Source organism: Syngnathus scovelli, chromosome 1 (genome assembly GCF_024217435.2).
Source record: "Syngnathus scovelli strain Florida chromosome 1, RoL_Ssco_1.2, whole genome shotgun sequence".
Lineage (NCBI taxonomy): Eukaryota > Metazoa > Chordata > Actinopteri > Syngnathiformes > Syngnathidae > Syngnathus > Syngnathus scovelli.
Window position 1 is genome coordinate 29523489 of NC_090847.1, and position 16698 is coordinate 29540186.

General features: G+C 52.6%; 3 protein-coding genes across 5 annotated transcripts; 2 read left to right on the forward strand and 1 right to left on the reverse strand.

Annotated features, from left to right (window-relative positions):
- The first annotated feature begins 268 nt into the window (after positions 1-268).
- Positions 269-7470, forward strand: mmp14a (matrix metallopeptidase 14a (membrane-inserted)). The gene is made up of 11 exons (XM_049727510.1): positions 269-343; positions 424-622; positions 3294-3442; positions 3514-3636; positions 3723-4030; positions 4100-4261; positions 4651-4790; positions 4872-5010; positions 5489-5639; positions 5710-5825; positions 5891-7470. The coding sequence occupies exons 2-11, from the start codon at positions 545-547 to the stop codon at positions 6208-6210; spliced, it is 1686 nt and encodes a 561-aa protein (XP_049583467.1). The 5' UTR covers positions 269-343; positions 424-544; the 3' UTR covers positions 6211-7470.
- A 1252-nt stretch (positions 7471-8722) lies between these two features.
- Positions 8723-10157, reverse strand: mrpl52 (mitochondrial ribosomal protein L52). Of its 2 annotated transcripts, XM_049732213.2 has the most exons (5): positions 9770-10157; positions 9332-9401; positions 9198-9265; positions 9039-9103; positions 8723-8971 (listed from the first exon to the last, which is right to left on the reverse strand). In XM_049732213.2, the coding sequence occupies exons 1-5, from the start codon at positions 9801-9803 to the stop codon at positions 8819-8821; spliced, it is 390 nt and encodes a 129-aa protein (XP_049588170.1). In that variant the 5' UTR covers positions 9804-10157; the 3' UTR covers positions 8723-8818. The 2 variants fall into 2 exon arrangements, with proteins under 2 accessions (XP_049588170.1, XP_049588162.1); XM_049732205.1 differs by lacking the exon at positions 9770-10157 and having other exon boundaries at positions 9332-9763.
- A 1026-nt stretch (positions 10158-11183) lies between these two features.
- Positions 11184-16661, forward strand: ajuba (ajuba LIM protein). 2 transcript variants are annotated; one of them, XM_049725907.2, is made up of 9 exons: positions 11184-11727; positions 11804-13194; positions 15092-15193; positions 15263-15330; positions 15401-15463; positions 15569-15699; positions 15783-15834; positions 16066-16134; positions 16215-16661. In XM_049725907.2, the coding sequence occupies exons 2-9, from the start codon at positions 11880-11882 to the stop codon at positions 16353-16355; spliced, it is 1941 nt and encodes a 646-aa protein (XP_049581864.1). In that variant the 5' UTR covers positions 11184-11727; positions 11804-11879; the 3' UTR covers positions 16356-16661. The 2 variants fall into 2 exon arrangements, with proteins under 2 accessions (XP_049581864.1, XP_049581917.1); XM_049725960.1 differs by lacking the exons at positions 11184-11727; positions 11804-13194 and adding an exon at positions 13202-14865.
- Positions 16662-16698: the final 37 nt, after the last annotated feature.

The window sequence follows — 16698 nt, forward strand, 5'->3', positions numbered from 1 at the left end:
TTTATTCATCCCACAGCGGGGAAATTTACTTGTCACAGCAGCGTACAAGAGTGCAAGAATACAAGTGCCAAATTTAAAGCAAGCAAGCAAGCAAGCACATGGTGAAACTTTGCCACACCCAAGATGGCGTCGACACACAACTTGGTGCCAAGGCGCTTTCTATGTGCGTATGCTATGCTCAGCACACAGCAGGCGGGTAGGAGGGGAGGGGAGGGGGCGGGGCGGGGCGGGGCGGTGGAGTTATAAAAAAAAAAAAAAAAAAAGAAGAAAACACCACAGGCACATCTGGAGGAGGACCCAAAGGCTCCTCCATCACTCCGCTCTGACCACGTCCACACACTCTGTAAGAAAGTGGGGGGGGGGGGGGGAGAAGTTGACACACAACAGATGGGATGATTTCACTTCTTTGTCTTTCACTCTCAGTTCGCCTTTGACTCGGTCCGGTCCGGTCCGGCGTTGGCTTCAAGACTCGCACGGCTTGGTTTTACTTGGCTCATCGGGAAGACCTCGGGATTTGCGCCAGTCGGAGAAGAAGAAGAAGATCATGTTGCCGCTCTTGGTGGTCGCCTTGGCCTGCGCCATCCGCTGCTTTTCCGTCACGGCAGATGTGTTGAGAGCAGAGGTAAGTGACGGCCGCTTCGTCACCTTTTCTCGCCACCTTTTCTCGCCACCTTTTCTCGTCACTTTTCCACCGGTTGGAGAAATGGAGCCTGCCAGTGTGGCTGGCGGGGATTTTCCATACGGAAAACAGATGAATGCCTTGTGCCATCAAGTGATACGTATTTTCTTCTTCGCACATTTTCATTCTGCATTGTTAAGAAAGACAGCAAAGAACTCCATTGGTTTTCACCCATGCTCGTACAGATCGGCCGAGTTATCTGAAATCAGATTCGCTCGGCCATCCAACTCTGACAAAGACAGTTTAGGATCCGAAGACAATCTGATCGGTCATCTTTCAAATGGTTTTAGCTCAGTGTCTTTTCTCGACGTCGAAGCAAACACAGCAACGCCCTGCGAGGTTCACCACCAAAACTAGCTAGCAATTGTCGTCCCGATGCGGAGAAGGAGCGAGCGAGAAGGGAAGTGAATCATATTCTGACTCGGCCGTGCAGGATGCATGACTGACCGCTAAAAACACAGACAAAGCCGTTTATGGCACTGAGATGCGTTGCATCACCTGATGTCAGGCCGGGCCGCGAGGTCACATGGCCAAACCGCAACATTCCGAGAAACAATGAGACACGCTTCCAAATCGGAAGCCACTTTTTGGGCTTTGACGAGGGCCGTAAGCAAAATCCGTCGGAACGGCCTCAACCATTTTGCATCCTTTTGAACTGAATGGCTCCATTTCGAAATCTAACCCTAACCCTAACCCGTCCAAGAATGGTCAGACAACGGAAATAAATATCACGACAAAGTGGCCCACAGTTGCTCAGTCGCTAATACTCGCCCGTCGGTCCGCCATCACCTCGGAAGAGCCCATTTTGACCAAGGAAGACGGAGAGAAGAAGCCGAGTCAAATCTATTGAAGTACAATAAGAGTATTTGTTCTTGGTTCCGTCTGACAAAAGTGGGAAGCAGATCATCTGCATCTGGCTTCATCTTGACTCCACGCTAGCATCAAAAACAGCTCCTGGCCTGAACAAACTGTCAAGGTGACAACCGCAACTCCCAACAAACCAGACCCGATTCTAGTTTAGCCAGATACGGCAGCCCTGCTCTTAACTGGCAAAGACTAAGCAAAGAAATTGGAGTGAAAATTCCGGAGACACGCGAGTGGATTTTTTTTCGCCCCCCCCCACCCCCCCACTGGCACAGACAGAGGAACAACTGACTCGCTCTCAAATTGAACTTCAGAGTTATTGGCTCACCGTCCGAAACCTCGGATTCAAATCAAATAGCAGTAGCGGGTCCCCAAAAGATTCTCCCACCACATGTTTTAGTGTCTGCAGACACACTGCACACTCTCAGGTAGGCGTGTGCGTGTGTGTGTGTGTGTGTGTGTTTACCTAAAGCAGCGGCGGCGGCGGCGGCGGCCATGTTCAAGCCTCCACAAATAGAAGCTTTGATGGCGCCTGCTCCTTCAAAGAAGGAAACAGTGGTAGCAGTCAGGTCAGGAAGCACTCAAATGTCATCCAGAGCACCACTTCCTGTCCTCTATTGCAACATGGACTTGCAAAATTTGGATGGACCAGCAAGAGACACATAGAGTGGGACCCCCTGGCCACCAGAAACTATTCGTTCATCTTCCCAAGCGCTTCTCCTCCTCCTCACCAGGCTCGCGGTTTGCAGAGTAATGCAAACTCCACACGGGAATCGAACCCGGCGCCTCTAAACTGTCAGGCAGGCGTGCTAACCGCTGCTACACCGTGCCGCCCCACTGCGGCGCTTCGGTGATGAATTGCTCCAAAAACCGACCTATTCATAAAAGCGACTCGTGAGATCGTAGTGAATTGAGAAGCTCGAGTTAGACAAAGCTAGTGCTTCGGCATCACTTTTTTCTCAGTTTGTTTTTGACCCATTTCTGCTAATGGCGGCGGTGGCGGCAGCCTTACTTTTTCAAAGAACCCATCGCACCATTGAGATGAGGAAAAGGTCCTTCAGGCCCCGATGAGCAATGACGTATCTTTTGAGCGCCGATCCAGGGAACTGTGGGGAGAAGATGAAGAAGAAGATGAGGGCGAGTTGGAGGAGGAGAGGAAGGGGAGTTGTCACCGTGCGTGGACATAAGCGACATGTGCCACATCAGCAACAGGTGGTCCACCACATTTGCTCCCTTCCAAATCTGATGCTGTTGCAGACTTTGATAGATTTGAGGCCAATTCTCTTTGGACTCAAAGGTGACAAACGTCGACTCACTCGGTGAAAAAACAAAAGTCCACGGTAAAAGGAGAAGTGGCGGTTCAAGTCGGGCGCCTGAGTAGTTTTTGCCTGAGACTGCGCATCTCAGGTGCAAAGCAAAGACAATGGCCGTGGCTGTCATCAGTCAAAATAACCAGTGGAATCCTTTGACCCACTAAGAGCGGGCGGACGGACGGACGGACGGACGGACGGACGGACGGACTCTGTGGCGTGTGCAACATCTGTGAGTTGCCAAAGTCCAGACAGACTCCAAGGTCACGCGGGGTGACTCATTTTTTCCTCAGTTTGGATTTGGCGCCGACTCACGCCCGCCTCGCACATGTTGGGCACCTCGGCCGTCTGCGCGGTCCAGCAGATGCGCGATATACGCTGGGAACCGGACCAATGGGCTTTTGACAATGTTTCTTTTTTCCCCTTGTCTGACTGGAAAGGCGTGGCTTCAGCAATACGGCTACCTGCCCCCCGGCGACGTCCGAGCGCAGGCCCTGCGCTCGCCCCGCTCGGTGGAGACGGCCGTGGCGGCCATGCAGAGGTTCTACGGCTTGACCGTCACCGGCTCCGTCGACACCAACACCTTAACGTGAGTCTTGAGAAGTCGCCCGTGAGAGCGTCTGTGCAAATCCCACCACTTTTTGCCTTGACCGTCGCCAGGGCGATGAGCCGTCCACGATGCGGAGTCCCGGATAAATTTGGGGCGGAGCTGAAAAGTAACCTGAGGAGAAAGCGCTACGCGGTGCAAGGATTGAAGTGGGACAAGTCGGAGGTGACTTTCAGGTCAGGACTGAAGCCGCCGCCGCCGCCGCCTTCTCGGTCGTCCGCATCCGCTCTGACCAGGTGCGAATTTGTCTCTCTGCTCGCAGTATCGAGAACTACACGCCAAAAGTGGGCGAGCGCGCCACCCACGAGGCCATCCGGAAGGCCTTCAAAGTGTGGCAGGACGCCATCCCGCTCACTTTCAGGGAGATTCCGTACAGCCACATCCGGGGCAAGGTGGACAAATACGCCGACATCATGCTCTCCTTCTCGGAGGGCTTCCACGGCGACAGCACACCGTTTGATGGCGAAGGCGGCTTCCTGGCTCACGCCTACTTCCCCGGTCAGGGGATGGGCGGGGACACGCATTTTGACCTCGCCGAGCCCTGGACGACGGGGAACGTGGACCAGGGCGGTAAGCTAAAGGCTAACGTCCTCCGGGACTGCTCTCGCCAGAAATCATCAGTCGTTTGTCTCCGCAAAGGGAACGACGTTTTCCTGGTGGCCGTCCATGAGCTAGGTCACGCTCTGGGTCTGGAGCACTCCAACAACCCCTCTGCCATCATGGCGCCCTTCTATCAGTGGATGGACACTGACAACTTCCAGCTTCCGGATGACGACCGCAGAGGCATCCAAGCCATTTATGGTACGTGACGACGGCGGTGATGGCGCTGTCACCCGAATACAACCCACGAACCGGCTCAGTGGCCTAGTAGTAGAGTGTCCGCCCTGAGACTGGAAGGTTGTGGGTTCAAACCCTGACCAGGTCATACCAAAGACTGTAAAAATGGGACCCATTACCTCCCTGCTTGGCACTCAGCATTAAGGGTTGGAATTGGGGGGTTAGATCACCAAATGATTCCCGAGCGCCGCGGCGGCAGCACCGCTGCTGCTCACTGCTCCCCTCTCCCCCAGGGGATGGGTCAAAATCACATGGGGAGGGATGGCTTCAATGCAGAGGACAAATTTCACCACACCCAGATGTGTGTGTGACGATGATCATTGGGACTTTGACGATGAACCATTCTCCCGCAGGGACCGAGACAGGCGCTCCTCCTCCGCCGCCTCGACCCACAAAGTCGTCCAACCCCAAGAGACCAGAACACGGTCCGGACATCTGCGAGGGACACTTTGACACCATCGCCATTCTCAGAGGCGAAAAGTTTGTCTTCAAGGTATCATCTGTCACCGCTCTCTGCCCGTGCGTGTGTGGGAAACGTTCCTGTGGGTCTCACGGCTATTGGGGAACTTTCCAGGACCAGTGGTTTTGGCGCGTGCGCAACAACAAGGTGCTGCCGGGCTACCCGATGCCCATCGCTCACTTCTGGAAGGGCCTGCCTTCCAACATCAACGCCGCGTACGAGCGGGACGATGGCAAATTTGTCTTCTTCAAGGGTAAGCTCCGCGGGCCGTGGAATTTGGACCTACGGCTGGGCTAGCAAGCCGAGTTCTGTCTCCAGGACTCAGGTTGCCTACCCGTAATGGGGTCACCAAGTCTGGTCTTGGAGGGAGTGCCCCTACCCAGCAACACACCTGATTCAGATCATCCGGATGCCTTTCTGGAGCTTGCTGACGAACGAATCAGGTGTGTTGTAGTAGGGCGCCTCCTAAAACAGGCTGGATAGAGGACCCTGACCTGTTGGTGAGCAATGGACCGAATTAGATTTTCGGCTCAGGATGTTCTAAAATGTTCTGTTCTTTACCGCCGGAGGTTTGGCCTTTCGAAGACGGCCGGCCAATTGCACCGATCCAATTTTCCGTGGTAGAATTCACCGTCAGGCTCGCTGGAGTACCTTTCCGTATGGCGCTTGAGCCAGATGTCAGTCACCATGTCCTGCGCCTGATATGACCCAGCGGTATCTTGACTCAACAGGTGACAGCTACTGGGTCTTCAGCGAGTCCACAATGGATAAGGACTCTCCCAAGAGCCTCCGAGACATGGGGAGCGGTCTGCCGCAAGATAGAATGGACGCGGCGCTCTTCTACACCCCCACGGGCCAGACCTACTTCTTCAGGGGCACAAAGTGAGTTTGCACATGCATTTTTTTGTTCAGTAGTCCGATGGATGCTCATTGACACGGAGGCCGTCGGCAGGTACTACCGCTTCGACGAGAGGACTCGCGCAGTGGACAGCGGCTACCCGAAGCCCATCGGCACGTGGAGCGGCGCTCCGGACAACATCAAGGCGGCCATCATGAGCGAGGACGGCTGTGAGTAGCCTCAAAGTCAAAGCCGAGCGCCCGTCAAACGAGTGACCGAGTCGCCTTTCCCGCAGCGTACACGTACTTCTACAAAGCCAACAAGTATTGGAAGTTCAACAACCAGTACATGAAAGTGGAGTCGGGCTACCCCAAGTCTGCGCTGAGCCACTGGATGGGCTGCGAGGGGGAGGAGCCCAAGAAGGGTCGCGAAGAGGAAGTGATCATCCTGGAGGTGGACGAGGCCGGGGGCGGCGTCGGGCCGGCGGCCGTGGTGATCCCGCTCCTCCTCTTGGTCCTGGTGGTGGTCACCCTGGGGGCGCTGTTGTTCTTCAGGAAATACGGCACGCCCCGCCGCCTCCTCTACTGCCAGAGGTCACTTCTGGACAAGGTCTAGGCAGCGGCTACCCACGGACTACCGCAGAGCGACCCGAACAGGAGCGAGCAAGGGCCAGTTGGAGGTGGAAACCGAGAGACGGAACGGCGCAAGCACTGACGAGAGAAGACGGATGGACGCTCGCTCCAAACATTTGGGGGGTTTCCACGTAGAAACCAAAACCCGCTGTATTTCTATGCTATCTATTTACATTTTGAACATGCCTACAAGCGGGAGGGATAGAAAAACAAACAAACAAACAAACAAACAAACAAACAAACAAACAAACAAACAAACAAACAAACAAACAAACAAACAAACAAAGACTTCCTAGATCTCTTGCTCATATTCCATTTTTTCTTTTTAACGCCCTGAGATACACTACTCCCAAAAAGTTTGGGATTTGGAGTTGATGACTCTAAAATGCACAATAAGTGAAGTTGTTTCGACTCGACACGTGGCAGCTTTCAAACAGACGTCGCGGCGAGAGGGAGGGAAGCGGCCGCTGAGCTTCGTTCGGGTGGAATCGGTCGCTCGCAAACAAACAAATGCGTGGATCACCCGGCGGCTCGGAAGACAAGGCAGCTATCCACAAAGTCCAATTAGGTCCGCCTCCAAAGGTGCCTTTTCACTTGATCCTGACTTGTTTGGGAGTAGTGTTTGTTGAGTGGACGAGTTTGGCCGAACTGCTGTTTGATTGCAAGCCATCCAAATCCACGCCACAGTTGCCAAAGACATTGCAAATAACCACAGGGATGCATCTTTTCCACATTTTCCGGTGTTGCTTTTTTTCCGTATCCGCACAAGTTAAGGTGGGACGAGTCGGGTCGCTCCGGTCCGACAATTTGGTTCTCTTCGTCTCTGCGCAGAGACGGACGGGGATCGGCAGACAACAATACGGTGCAATCAGTATGAAGGGATTTGTTTTGTTCTTTTCTTGTAAATGATCGCTGCATTGGTGTTTGTATTCCAAGTACGTATGTTCTCGTCGTTGGCTATTTGCTTTGCATGTGTTCATTGTCAATTACGAGTCCTGCTGGACAGAGGCGCAGCGTGACGATGATCGATCGAGCAAGTAAGCAACAATCTGGGTTTGCTGATTGTTAGTGCAAACCTTATTCCCAGACATTATTAGCTCGTGATCATCCATGCTATTTATGAACACATGGATGGGGCTGAGTTTCTTCAAAGCAAAATCAAAAGTGATTTGGAATGACCATTTTAATGACCATACTGATATTTATAATGATGAGTGTATCAATAAAAGCCAACGAGATTGTTGATGTGCCTTTCTATTCTTTGGCATCTGCTCTCCCCGCTGAGGAAAATACTGATGAGTCGGACATTTCTATGCCAGTGTTTTTGTTTTGTGCTGTGCTGACACACTGTTTCTCAGTCTGGCGTCTGCGTGCCTTGGTGGGAAGCGGCTACTTGCAATTCAACCTGGATTCTTCTTTTTTTTTGGTTCGGTGACCTACATAGTGGCTGGCACCTCGTGAGCTAGGTTTTCCCACTCTGGAAAACATCTGCTAAAAAAAAAAAGACGGCCTCCTAAGCGCTCTGACCCACATTGTATCTGGAAAGTATTCCAAAATGAATTTGTTTCACCCGACACAATGAGGTCAAAGTTGAGCGCTGTGAATACTTCCAATTTAGTATGAACACACACACACCGTCACGTGCTTCCTGTGTTGTCCGCTCGCTCATCGGCCTTCAACCAAACACAAAAGCCAAACATCTGCTTCTCATTTCCTCAAAAGCAAAACAAGGCGGGGGAGAATAAAGAGAGGGAGGGTGGGGGGTGGGGGAGTGGGCTTCCACTCGACAGGTCAGCGCAAGCAGCAGCATTCGTGGCGGGCTTACCTCTTTGGAGAAAGCAATTCCCATTGCATCCCATTCCACACTGCTGAGCTGACTCTGCAAAAAACGGCATTCACGCACGCACGAGAATGCCACGAGAACTCACATGATTGACTGACTATGGACTGGTTTGACGATGCCGTGGGGCTCGGGTACGGACAAAAGTTGTCAGTCCATCAAGCGAGTGGCTGCATTCATTGAACTCCTTGAACATAATTGCAGAAATTCTCATTTATTCATCCTTATGCATTTAACTCATCAAATATTTGGTTCATTTATTGTTAAGCAAAAAATGAGTCAAATAAGAAATTCCAACGACGACACACTTCAGTGTTTTCTACTGATTTTTATTTTTTAGCTTTAACAAATGAGCTTTTTATGGCATCGTTTTACAAGCGTACGAGTTATATATCTCAACGTAAAATAGGAGTTCAACTACTGATGATGACCAAAAACGTTAAATGTTTGCATGGTCGTATTGGATTGTACATGGCCCCCAGGACATATTTTGCACAGTGGCTGAAACCCACCCACCCACCCACCTACCTACCTACCTACCTACCTACCTACCTTTGCGCAGAAAGAAAACAAAATGGCGGTTGAGCCTTTCGATTGATCTTCACTGAAGAAATACTGCCCTCCAGTGGATGACGCACGCAAAAATGAGCCCAAACTGGGTCGAAGTGATTTATTCCATGAAAATACTACCACACATAACTTGACTTTTGACAATAACATTGGGGGTGTTATTTACCACGATAGGCTCTTCCTAACTGTGAGCATCCTTCTTCTTTAGTAGCTTCCCTTTAGGCTTAAGCAGCAGAGACTTTTTGTGCTCCTCAATTCTTTGCGCGTCTTCTTTCCTTTCCAGCCACGACTCGATCCCTCGATCCATCTCGGAACTGAGCATCACGATGCGCCTCTGTGAAAGAGAGACATTTAATGAAGTCCAAAAGTAATTCAATGACAACTAGAATAATCATGCTTACTGCCATTTCTTCTCTCTCTCCCCTTCTCCTCAACATGCCCTTCATGGGCGGTGCTGTCCTGCCATCTGCAAACCAACGGAATGACAATTAAAACCCCGGTGGACTTTATAGTAGCTATATACAGTGCCTGAATGAGACACACTGCATTACGGTGGCTACCTGCAAAAGACCAATCGGGTAGATCTGTTAGAGGTCCATATTCGCTGCCACTGCGTGCAAGTCCGTTTCTAAACAACAAATATCATTGCGTATTGTCACAATCTCAACGTGACACCATTTGAGTCCCAGCTTACTCTTTCCTCCACTTTCCTCCCCCTTGAGCTCCCGGCGTCGTGCTGAACCACCGGCAGGAGTGTCTCAACGCTGCAATCACACTCACAAAAAGTACGAACATATCAACAAAGTTCGGCGAACTTACGCTGGGCACAGTTAGCATTAGCTGCTGGACGCAGTCAGCATTAGCTGCTGGACGCAGTCAGCATTAGCTGCCGGACGCAGTCAGCATTAGCTGCCGGACGCAGTTAGCATTAGCTGCCGGACGCAGTCAGCATTAGCTGCCGGACACAGTTAGCATTAGCTGCTGGACAGAGTTAGCATTAGCTGCTGGGCGCGTCGTGTTTGCTGCGATTAAAAGGGAGAGCGAGCGGCTCAAATTGACTGTCATTATCGTCACGTTAAAACCAAACGCGACTGGACAACAAACAGGAGTTTAAAAAAAATCCGTGTCTCACCGGAGAAACACAGCATCCTTACGGGGGACGCCATCTTGCCTGCAGTTACAACAAATGACAGCTTGGACACAAGGGACGGGGCAATTAGAACAAACGGCCGCAAGATGACGCTATAAACTCTCGCTCGGTTTTCTCTGCCTGAGCTCCAATGTAAGTAAACATTTGATGACTGTATTCAAAGCGTCTTTTGTCCGTCCAAACTTCACTCTTTCTCAATTTAAACCATCCAGCGTCAGAAATGGGCGACTTGAAATTTCCAGAATCAAATCCAACATGAATGCATTCGGGTGGAGTATTGTTATTATTTTATTTTCAATCACTCCTCATGACTTCACCGATTAAAGAAATGCAAATTAAAGCACGCACTTTTGCCCTAAATTTGATGAAGATAGATGCATTCGTGCTTCTTATTCCACGAATGCAATGTCGGAATAAGCATTTTAGAACAATGGTGTTACATATTTTGCCACGAGTTCACGTCTATGAATCCTCAGAGCGTAGGCCTTATGTCATTTAATTTGGTTTTAGTTGTCTTCGTGTGGGTGTTATTGTGTTGCTTGAGTTTTTGCATAGTATTGATGATTTCTATTTTGGCGATCCGGTGGTGGTGGTGGTGAGGGCATTTCGGAACAGTGGAGCCAAGAGAAACGCTTTTGTTTTAATATTATAAATGACAACAACAACAAAAGCACCGTCGGCAATATATTGAAAGAGCAAAAGCGGAGGTCAAATGGTATTTTTGGAAGCACTAACCAACGTCGATAACTAGTTTATAACCGTTCCAAAGTGTTGAAAACCTGTGCAAAGTGTTGTTTCGAACGACTGCGACACTTAAGCCCAGAAGAATTCCTCTGTTAGCTTTTCAGACAAGTTGCCACTCGCAAGCCCAGGCGAGGCGAACGGGGCGAGAGTGCTCGGGAAGGCCGACGGCGGCGGGGGGGACTCCGGGGTGAAGGGCTCCGTCTCTCTCCGGAGGCCGCCTCACTCCGACCGTGTGCCTCCGCACATTCCACAGGCTGCTGGTACAATCAAATAGTGCCGTCCACAGAAAGCGCGGACTCGGTTCTTTTAAGCTCTTCTCCGCGTGAAATGAAGTCGGAAAGCGGGATGTGATACAACACTACAAATCTAGAACTCGCATGAAATCGTATGAGGTGTTCCGGTTACCGGAGGGAGGGGGGGGGGGTGCGAAGAAGGGGGCATGTAACAAGTCGCCACCGTTGACTGATAAAGGAAACGAGTGAAAAATCAAGCTGGACAGGGACGGAACGAAGGCCTCACCGACTTGCCTTCAAAATAAAACAAACAGCGCCACGGTCTGCTTGAATTCAAAAGAAGTGAAATGAAGGAGCTTTAGTTTTGAAAATCCGTAGCCGGAACAAGGTTACTAAGCCATAGCCAACGTTACTTTTTTTTTTTTTTTTTTAAAAAGAGAGGGGGAGGTAAGTCATTATTTAGGGGAAGAAAGAAAAAGAAAGAAAGTTGTCGACCGTGCAATGCACTCTGGGAGGGATTTTATTTATACCGAGTAGGTCTTTTGAGACGGAAACGAGTCGGTAGAACAGAGCTCTCCTTGTCTTTCCGAATTTCTCCGCTACCGGACGCGTTGGAGCGGTGCGTCCGTTTTCTGTGAACTACTAGTGCGTTTTTTGTTTTGGTTTTATCCCTGGGATGAATGGCAGGAGTCGGCTGAGTCGTGCACGGGCGGATCTTTACTATCATTGTTTTGCAAGCCAATGAAAGAAAGTACCATTTGCCAGCAGCACATTGAGACCAAAGTAGATTTGTGCAAGACTTGGGGACGATGCAGATGTGGAGCCACGCGAGGGTCCACAAAGAAGGCCCTCCCTCCTTCCCTCCGTCCACCCACCACCACTCGAAGTGTCCTGGATGTGCGCTTCTTCAGACTAGTCCAATTGAGCCGACCTGCGCCTGGGGGGTGTCCACATGATGGCAAAGTAAGGATCAAGTCATGTCTTGAGTCTCCTCCGCGCCTCCTTTGCTCTTATTTATTTAGCTATTTATTTCTTGCAGTAAACCAATTCAAGAGTAGTCATTTTGGAGCACCATTTGAGCATTTAAGAAGTGTAGCGAGTCGGGAAAAGTCGCCATGGATCGGCCGATAAGCAAGTTGCTGGAGAAGCTGAAGCTCACAGACTCGGGCAGCGTTAAGTTCAACAGCTCCAAGAAAAAACACGAGCCGGCGGCGAACGGCAACAGCAGCAATGGCAACGGCGGCAACGGCGGCGGCGCTGGCGGCGGCAACGGCGGTCTGTCGCCCTCTCCCCAGCCGTCGTCTGCGCAGGCGGATGGAGAACAAGCGCCTCACCCTTCCACCTTGGCTCCGCTCAGGCGTCGCTCCCCCCAGCAAAGGGCTTCGTGTTATCTTGGAGAAGGCCTGGATTCCCACCTGAGGCGAGAGTCCGGGCCGGGCCCCGAGTGCGACGCGCCGAGGGGTCACAAGGTGTCGCTGAACCAGCGCCGCTACTCCCTGGAGCTCCAGCAACTGGTCCGAAGGCAGCAGCTCCTATCTGAACCGCCGCCTCCTCCGTACCCCACCGCCGCCGTGGGTTACGGGTCAGCTCCCAGAGGCACGACGGCCGAGACGGGCTACCTTCCGGAACTGGAGCGGCACAAGCGGCTTTCCCTCCAGGAGGCATTGTTCTACAAACGCCTGAGCACAGGCAGCGAGGTGTGGGACAGCCCGAGACCGGCGTCCCTGTCCCACTCATCGCAGCGCCCGGCCGACGCTTTCTTCTACTCCCCGGGACCCGCCCTGAGTCCGTGCTCGTCCTTCAGCCTCCAGGAGTCGGTGCTGGTCAGCCCCCGGTCCAGCTTCGCCTCCAGCACGGCCAGCGGAGGCAACGGAGGGGGCGGCGGCGGCGGCAGCCCCATGGGCAGCCGCTGCAGCAGCAACCGAACCAGCGGGATCAGCCTGGGCTACGACTCCCGCTACTCCATCCCGGCGCAGCAGCAGCAGCAGCAGCAGCAGTCTCCCTCGTCGCAGACGGGGCCCGTGTACGGAAGGACCCCCGTGGAGGCCTGGACTCAATACCTGGACAGCGGCATGCGTCAGGTCGCCTACGACGGCCGACACTCCTACCCGCCGGCGGTGGGAAGTCCGGCCGCGGCGTGTTACCGGGCGGGCCCCGAGTGGTGGGACGAGCAGCGGCCGGCGGGGGCCAGAGGCAAAGAAGGGGATGCGGCGCTAGGCGGCGGGAAGAGCCGCTACTCCGACCTGCCCGGCACGCGCTACCAAGAAGAGCTGACCCGGCTTCTTCTGAGAGACGCAGCTCTGGAAGGCGCCGGGGGTCTTTTGGAGGGCTTGATGTTGAAAGAACAGTCTGCGGCGGCCACCAAGGCTCAGGAGGATCTGGGGCCCGCCGCTGGACGAGACGCTGTTGAGAACCGGCAGGAGTTTTTTGGTAAGACAACTTGACGTTTCACCTTGCTCAACATTGTCCCAAACGTGTGACCAGATGCCAACGTGAACTCGAGTCAAATGTGGCTTCTTTTCAGAAGACACATTCCAGCTCTGAGTACTCTTTGCAACTAAGTCCCATTACTAAAATGTCCATGAATGGTCTTCCTTTATGAGGTAGACGATGATCTCGGCCGCCGCACAATAGTCGCGCCTGATGTCCAGGACTACTTCATGGTTTTGGGGGTTTTTTTTTTTGCCCTGAAGTTTCGGCACCCTCTGGGACTAAGGCCGTTATCGTCCCGAGTCGGATACCTGCTATCGGTACATCGATCGGTAAGGCGAGCAAGTCGGCAGGCCGGCCGGTGCTTTGAGGCGGAGGGACAGAAAACAAGACAAAGCAGAAGAACGAGCACGGCAGCTGCTGTCTCATCAACAGTAAGCGTCTCACGGTGACAGCCGGGACCATGAGACCGGTCCGTCCCCGGCGCAAAGGTTGCCCTCATTTTTCTTATTCTGCGGTGCTCTTTGAACCTGCCGGGACACGCAGACGTGTTTTCAAAGCGGATCCGGACAAGTCGGGGACAGGCCCGTCCCGTGCCGTGCCGTGCCGTGCTGTGCGTTGATGGACGTGATAGTGAAACTTTCTCGAGGCTTGGCTTGATGCATGCTGGCCATCAACTGTTGAAAATAACACTCTGGGAGAAAATTGCACGCTTGGGCTATAAACGCTGGCCACGACTGTGAGTCACACCAGGCTCACACTGTCTTTGTGTGTGTTACGGTGGCTTGATGCGTGTGTGTGTGTGTGTGTGTTTGTGTGTGTGCGCGCATGCAGGCGCCGTTTCTTTGTGCAGGGTGTGTTTTCCTGCGGTGACTGCAGGGCACAGTGAGCTCTGTGTGTATATGTGTGTGTGTGTGTGTGTGTGTGCGTGCGGACGCAGGCAGGGGCGCTGTGTGCTGCAGCCTGTTTTTCTGCTCAGGTATGCGTTCCCTCAGGGGACGTGCAGCGGCAAAGCGCGTCGCCAATTGGCAAGAAATATGAGCTTCGCCTTTCAGCATCTGGCCGGCAAAACCACCAGTGAGGGAGGGAGGGAGGTCTGGCTCTCCCTGGCAAAGGTGTGATGGGGAGGCGGCACGGCCACCTCCCCATTCCACATCCAATTTGGCGGGCTCCCTTGTGACATCTCGCCAGTGTGTGCGCGCACGCGCGCTTGACACATTTTCCGAGTAAAGATTTCAAAGTGGTGTAAACGGAGGCCCAACAGCCCGGGGCCGCCACATGACCGTCTTTCTAAATTTTTGTAGGCCGGGGGCAGGTTCTGGTGAACAGGCAAGACAACAAAATGGTTTGAGAGCGAGATACGCTTGGGTCCCCTTTCTCATGTCAAGAGTCTGTTTGGCTTTTTCCAGACGCTGCCAATATTGAGCGGTGCGCGCAGGAATGCTTCGTTTCGTTTGCGTGGCACTCCCTCGGCCACATGAAAAAAAAGAAAAACGTGTGGGCAGATCCCGGAATAGATCACAGCGAATGGGTCGAAGCGGGCCACCGCAGCGCTCGGACCGCCTAACTGCTTTTCCTTCAATTTGAAAAGCAGGCAAATGGAGTAGGAGATGCGGGCGGGCCGCCGCTTTGCAATCCTGATGGAGTGGCACCCTTTTGCCGCTCGGCTACGTGGGTCTTCTTTTTTTTTTTTTTTTTTGTCTTCACGGGAAGTGTTGGAATTTCCCTTTTATGTCAGCAGTGTCAAATCAAACGGGCCTGGCTCCTTGGTGTGAAACCTCCACGGGCGCCGGCAAAGGCCTCAAAGGTCCTGATTCCTGTCCTGTGTGTGTGTGTGTGTGTGTGTGTGTGTGTGTCCCCCTCCCTCCCTCCCTCCCTCCCTCCCTTCCTCCACTAGGGACCTGCATCAAGTGCGGTAAAGGCGTGTACGGAGTGGACAACGCCTGCCAGGCTCTGGACAGCCTTTATCACACGCGCTGTTTCACCTGCGTGTCCTGCGGTGAGGAAAAAGCAAAGCAAAGTGACCAAGCGACTGCAAAATGGATTTGAGACTGCTTTGTTTTGGCAGGACGCGCCTTGAGAAACAAGGACTTCTACAACGTGAACGGCTCGGTGTACTGCAAAGAAGATTATATGGTGAGAGGGCTTTGCCTTTTTTTTTTTCCACGGGAGGCCCAGTCCTCATGGCTTTTCTTGTACTTGGCAGTTTTCGGGATTCCAGGCCGCTGCCGAGAAGTGCAGCGTGTGCGGCCACCTCATTCTGGAGCAGGTGAGGTGCCCAACGCCGTCCCGTGCTAGAAATGGAGAATAGGTTGTCATCATGCTTACAGGGAATGCGATTGGCTCCCTCTAAAAGTTGCGCTTGTGGCCTCAGATCCTGCAGGCGCTGGGGAACTCGTACCACCCCGGCTGCTTCCGCTGCGTGGTGTGCACCAAGGCGCTGGACGGGGTCCCCTTCACCGTGGACCAGCACAGCAACGTCTACTGCGTGGCCGACTACAACAAGTATAACAAGCGTCCGGCGCGCCATAGCGCAACATTTGCGCCTTTCTAAACCTTCTGGTCCGTCTTCTCCCTCACCCCTGCAGGACTTTTGCCCCAAAGTGTGCTGCCTGTTTGCAGCCCATCTTACCCACTGAGGTGAGGCCCACCATGCAATTGCAAGCTGCTGTCGTTCTTTCATTCTCTCCTTCTTTCTCTCTCTCTCTCATCCTTCCTTCCTTCCAATGGGAGCTGCTTTCTTTTGTTTGTTCTCTCTCTTGTCCTCCCTTCTTTCCAGTGGGAAAAATCTCCAATGACTTTTTTTTTTATGAATACAACTCCCCAATGGAGACACTTTGGCGTTTGATTCCTCCTGCAATTGTTTTGCAGGGCAGCGAGGAGATCCTCAGGGTGGTGTCCATGAACAACGACTACCATTTTGAGTGTTACCACTGTGAGGTGAGTGATGCACTCCCTCCCTCCCGCCTTTTGTTTGCGCAAGGCGACACGAGCGACTGACTGTGTGCGTTCCTTATCAGGAGTGCGGCAAGCAGCTCTCGGATAAGGCCGGCTCGCAGTGCTTCCCGCTGGACTCTCATCTGCTCTGCCACCCGTGTCACATGAGCCGCGTGTGCGGCACGGCCGCCGCCATTGCTGCCGCCGCCGCCACGCACAACTGAGGAATCTGTTTTGGAACTGCTGATTTGAAGACATTCCCGCGTCCCCTTTGGACTTGCCAACTCCTGGACGCCATTCTCCCTGCTGTTGTTTGTTGGCCTTTCTGCTCAGACACAATGAAAAAGGGAAAAAGGGACCGCAAAAGCGACTACTGCTCATTTGCTGCAGAAGAACAAAAGGATCCTGCTTACCTGTACATATTTTCTTAGCAAACGTTTTGCACTTGGAGAGGTTTTGTTTGGGTAAAGGCACCAAATTTGCGGACTGTCATTTTTGTATGCTGTAATAACACGTTAGAGTTAATAAGACTGCTTTGTGGTTGTACATTTCAGAGTTCATATAAAA

Excerpts from the sequence above, each read along its gene's own strand:
- mrpl52 (XM_049732205.1), bottom strand. The coding sequence starts at position 9,474 with ATGCTAACTGTGCCCAGCGTAAGTTCGCCGAACTTTGTTGATATGTTC. Across the intron at positions 9,266-9,331 it reads GGAGGAAAGTGGAGGAAAGA|AAACGGACTTGCACGCAGTG; the intron begins GTAAGCTGGGAC and ends TTTGTTGTTTAG. Across the intron at positions 8,972-9,038 it reads GAGAGAGAGAAGAAATGGCA|AGGCGCATCGTGATGCTCAG; the intron begins GTAAGCATGATT and ends TCTCTTTCACAG.
- mmp14a (XM_049727510.1), top strand. The coding sequence starts at position 545 with ATGTTGCCGCTCTTGGTGGTCGCCTTGGCCTGCGCCATCCGCTGCTTT. Across the intron at positions 4,262-4,650 it reads AGGCATCCAAGCCATTTATG|GGACCGAGACAGGCGCTCCT; the intron begins GTACGTGACGAC and ends ATTCTCCCGCAG. Across the intron at positions 5,011-5,488 it reads CAAATTTGTCTTCTTCAAGG|GTGACAGCTACTGGGTCTTC; the intron begins GTAAGCTCCGCG and ends TTGACTCAACAG.
- ajuba (XM_049725907.2), top strand. The coding sequence starts at position 11,880 with ATGGATCGGCCGATAAGCAAGTTGCTGGAGAAGCTGAAGCTCACAGAC. Across the intron at positions 13,195-15,091 it reads GAACCGGCAGGAGTTTTTTG|GGACCTGCATCAAGTGCGGT; the intron begins GTAAGACAACTT and ends TTCCTCCACTAG. Across the intron at positions 15,700-15,782 it reads TGCGTGGCCGACTACAACAA|GACTTTTGCCCCAAAGTGTG; the intron begins GTATAACAAGCG and ends TCACCCCTGCAG.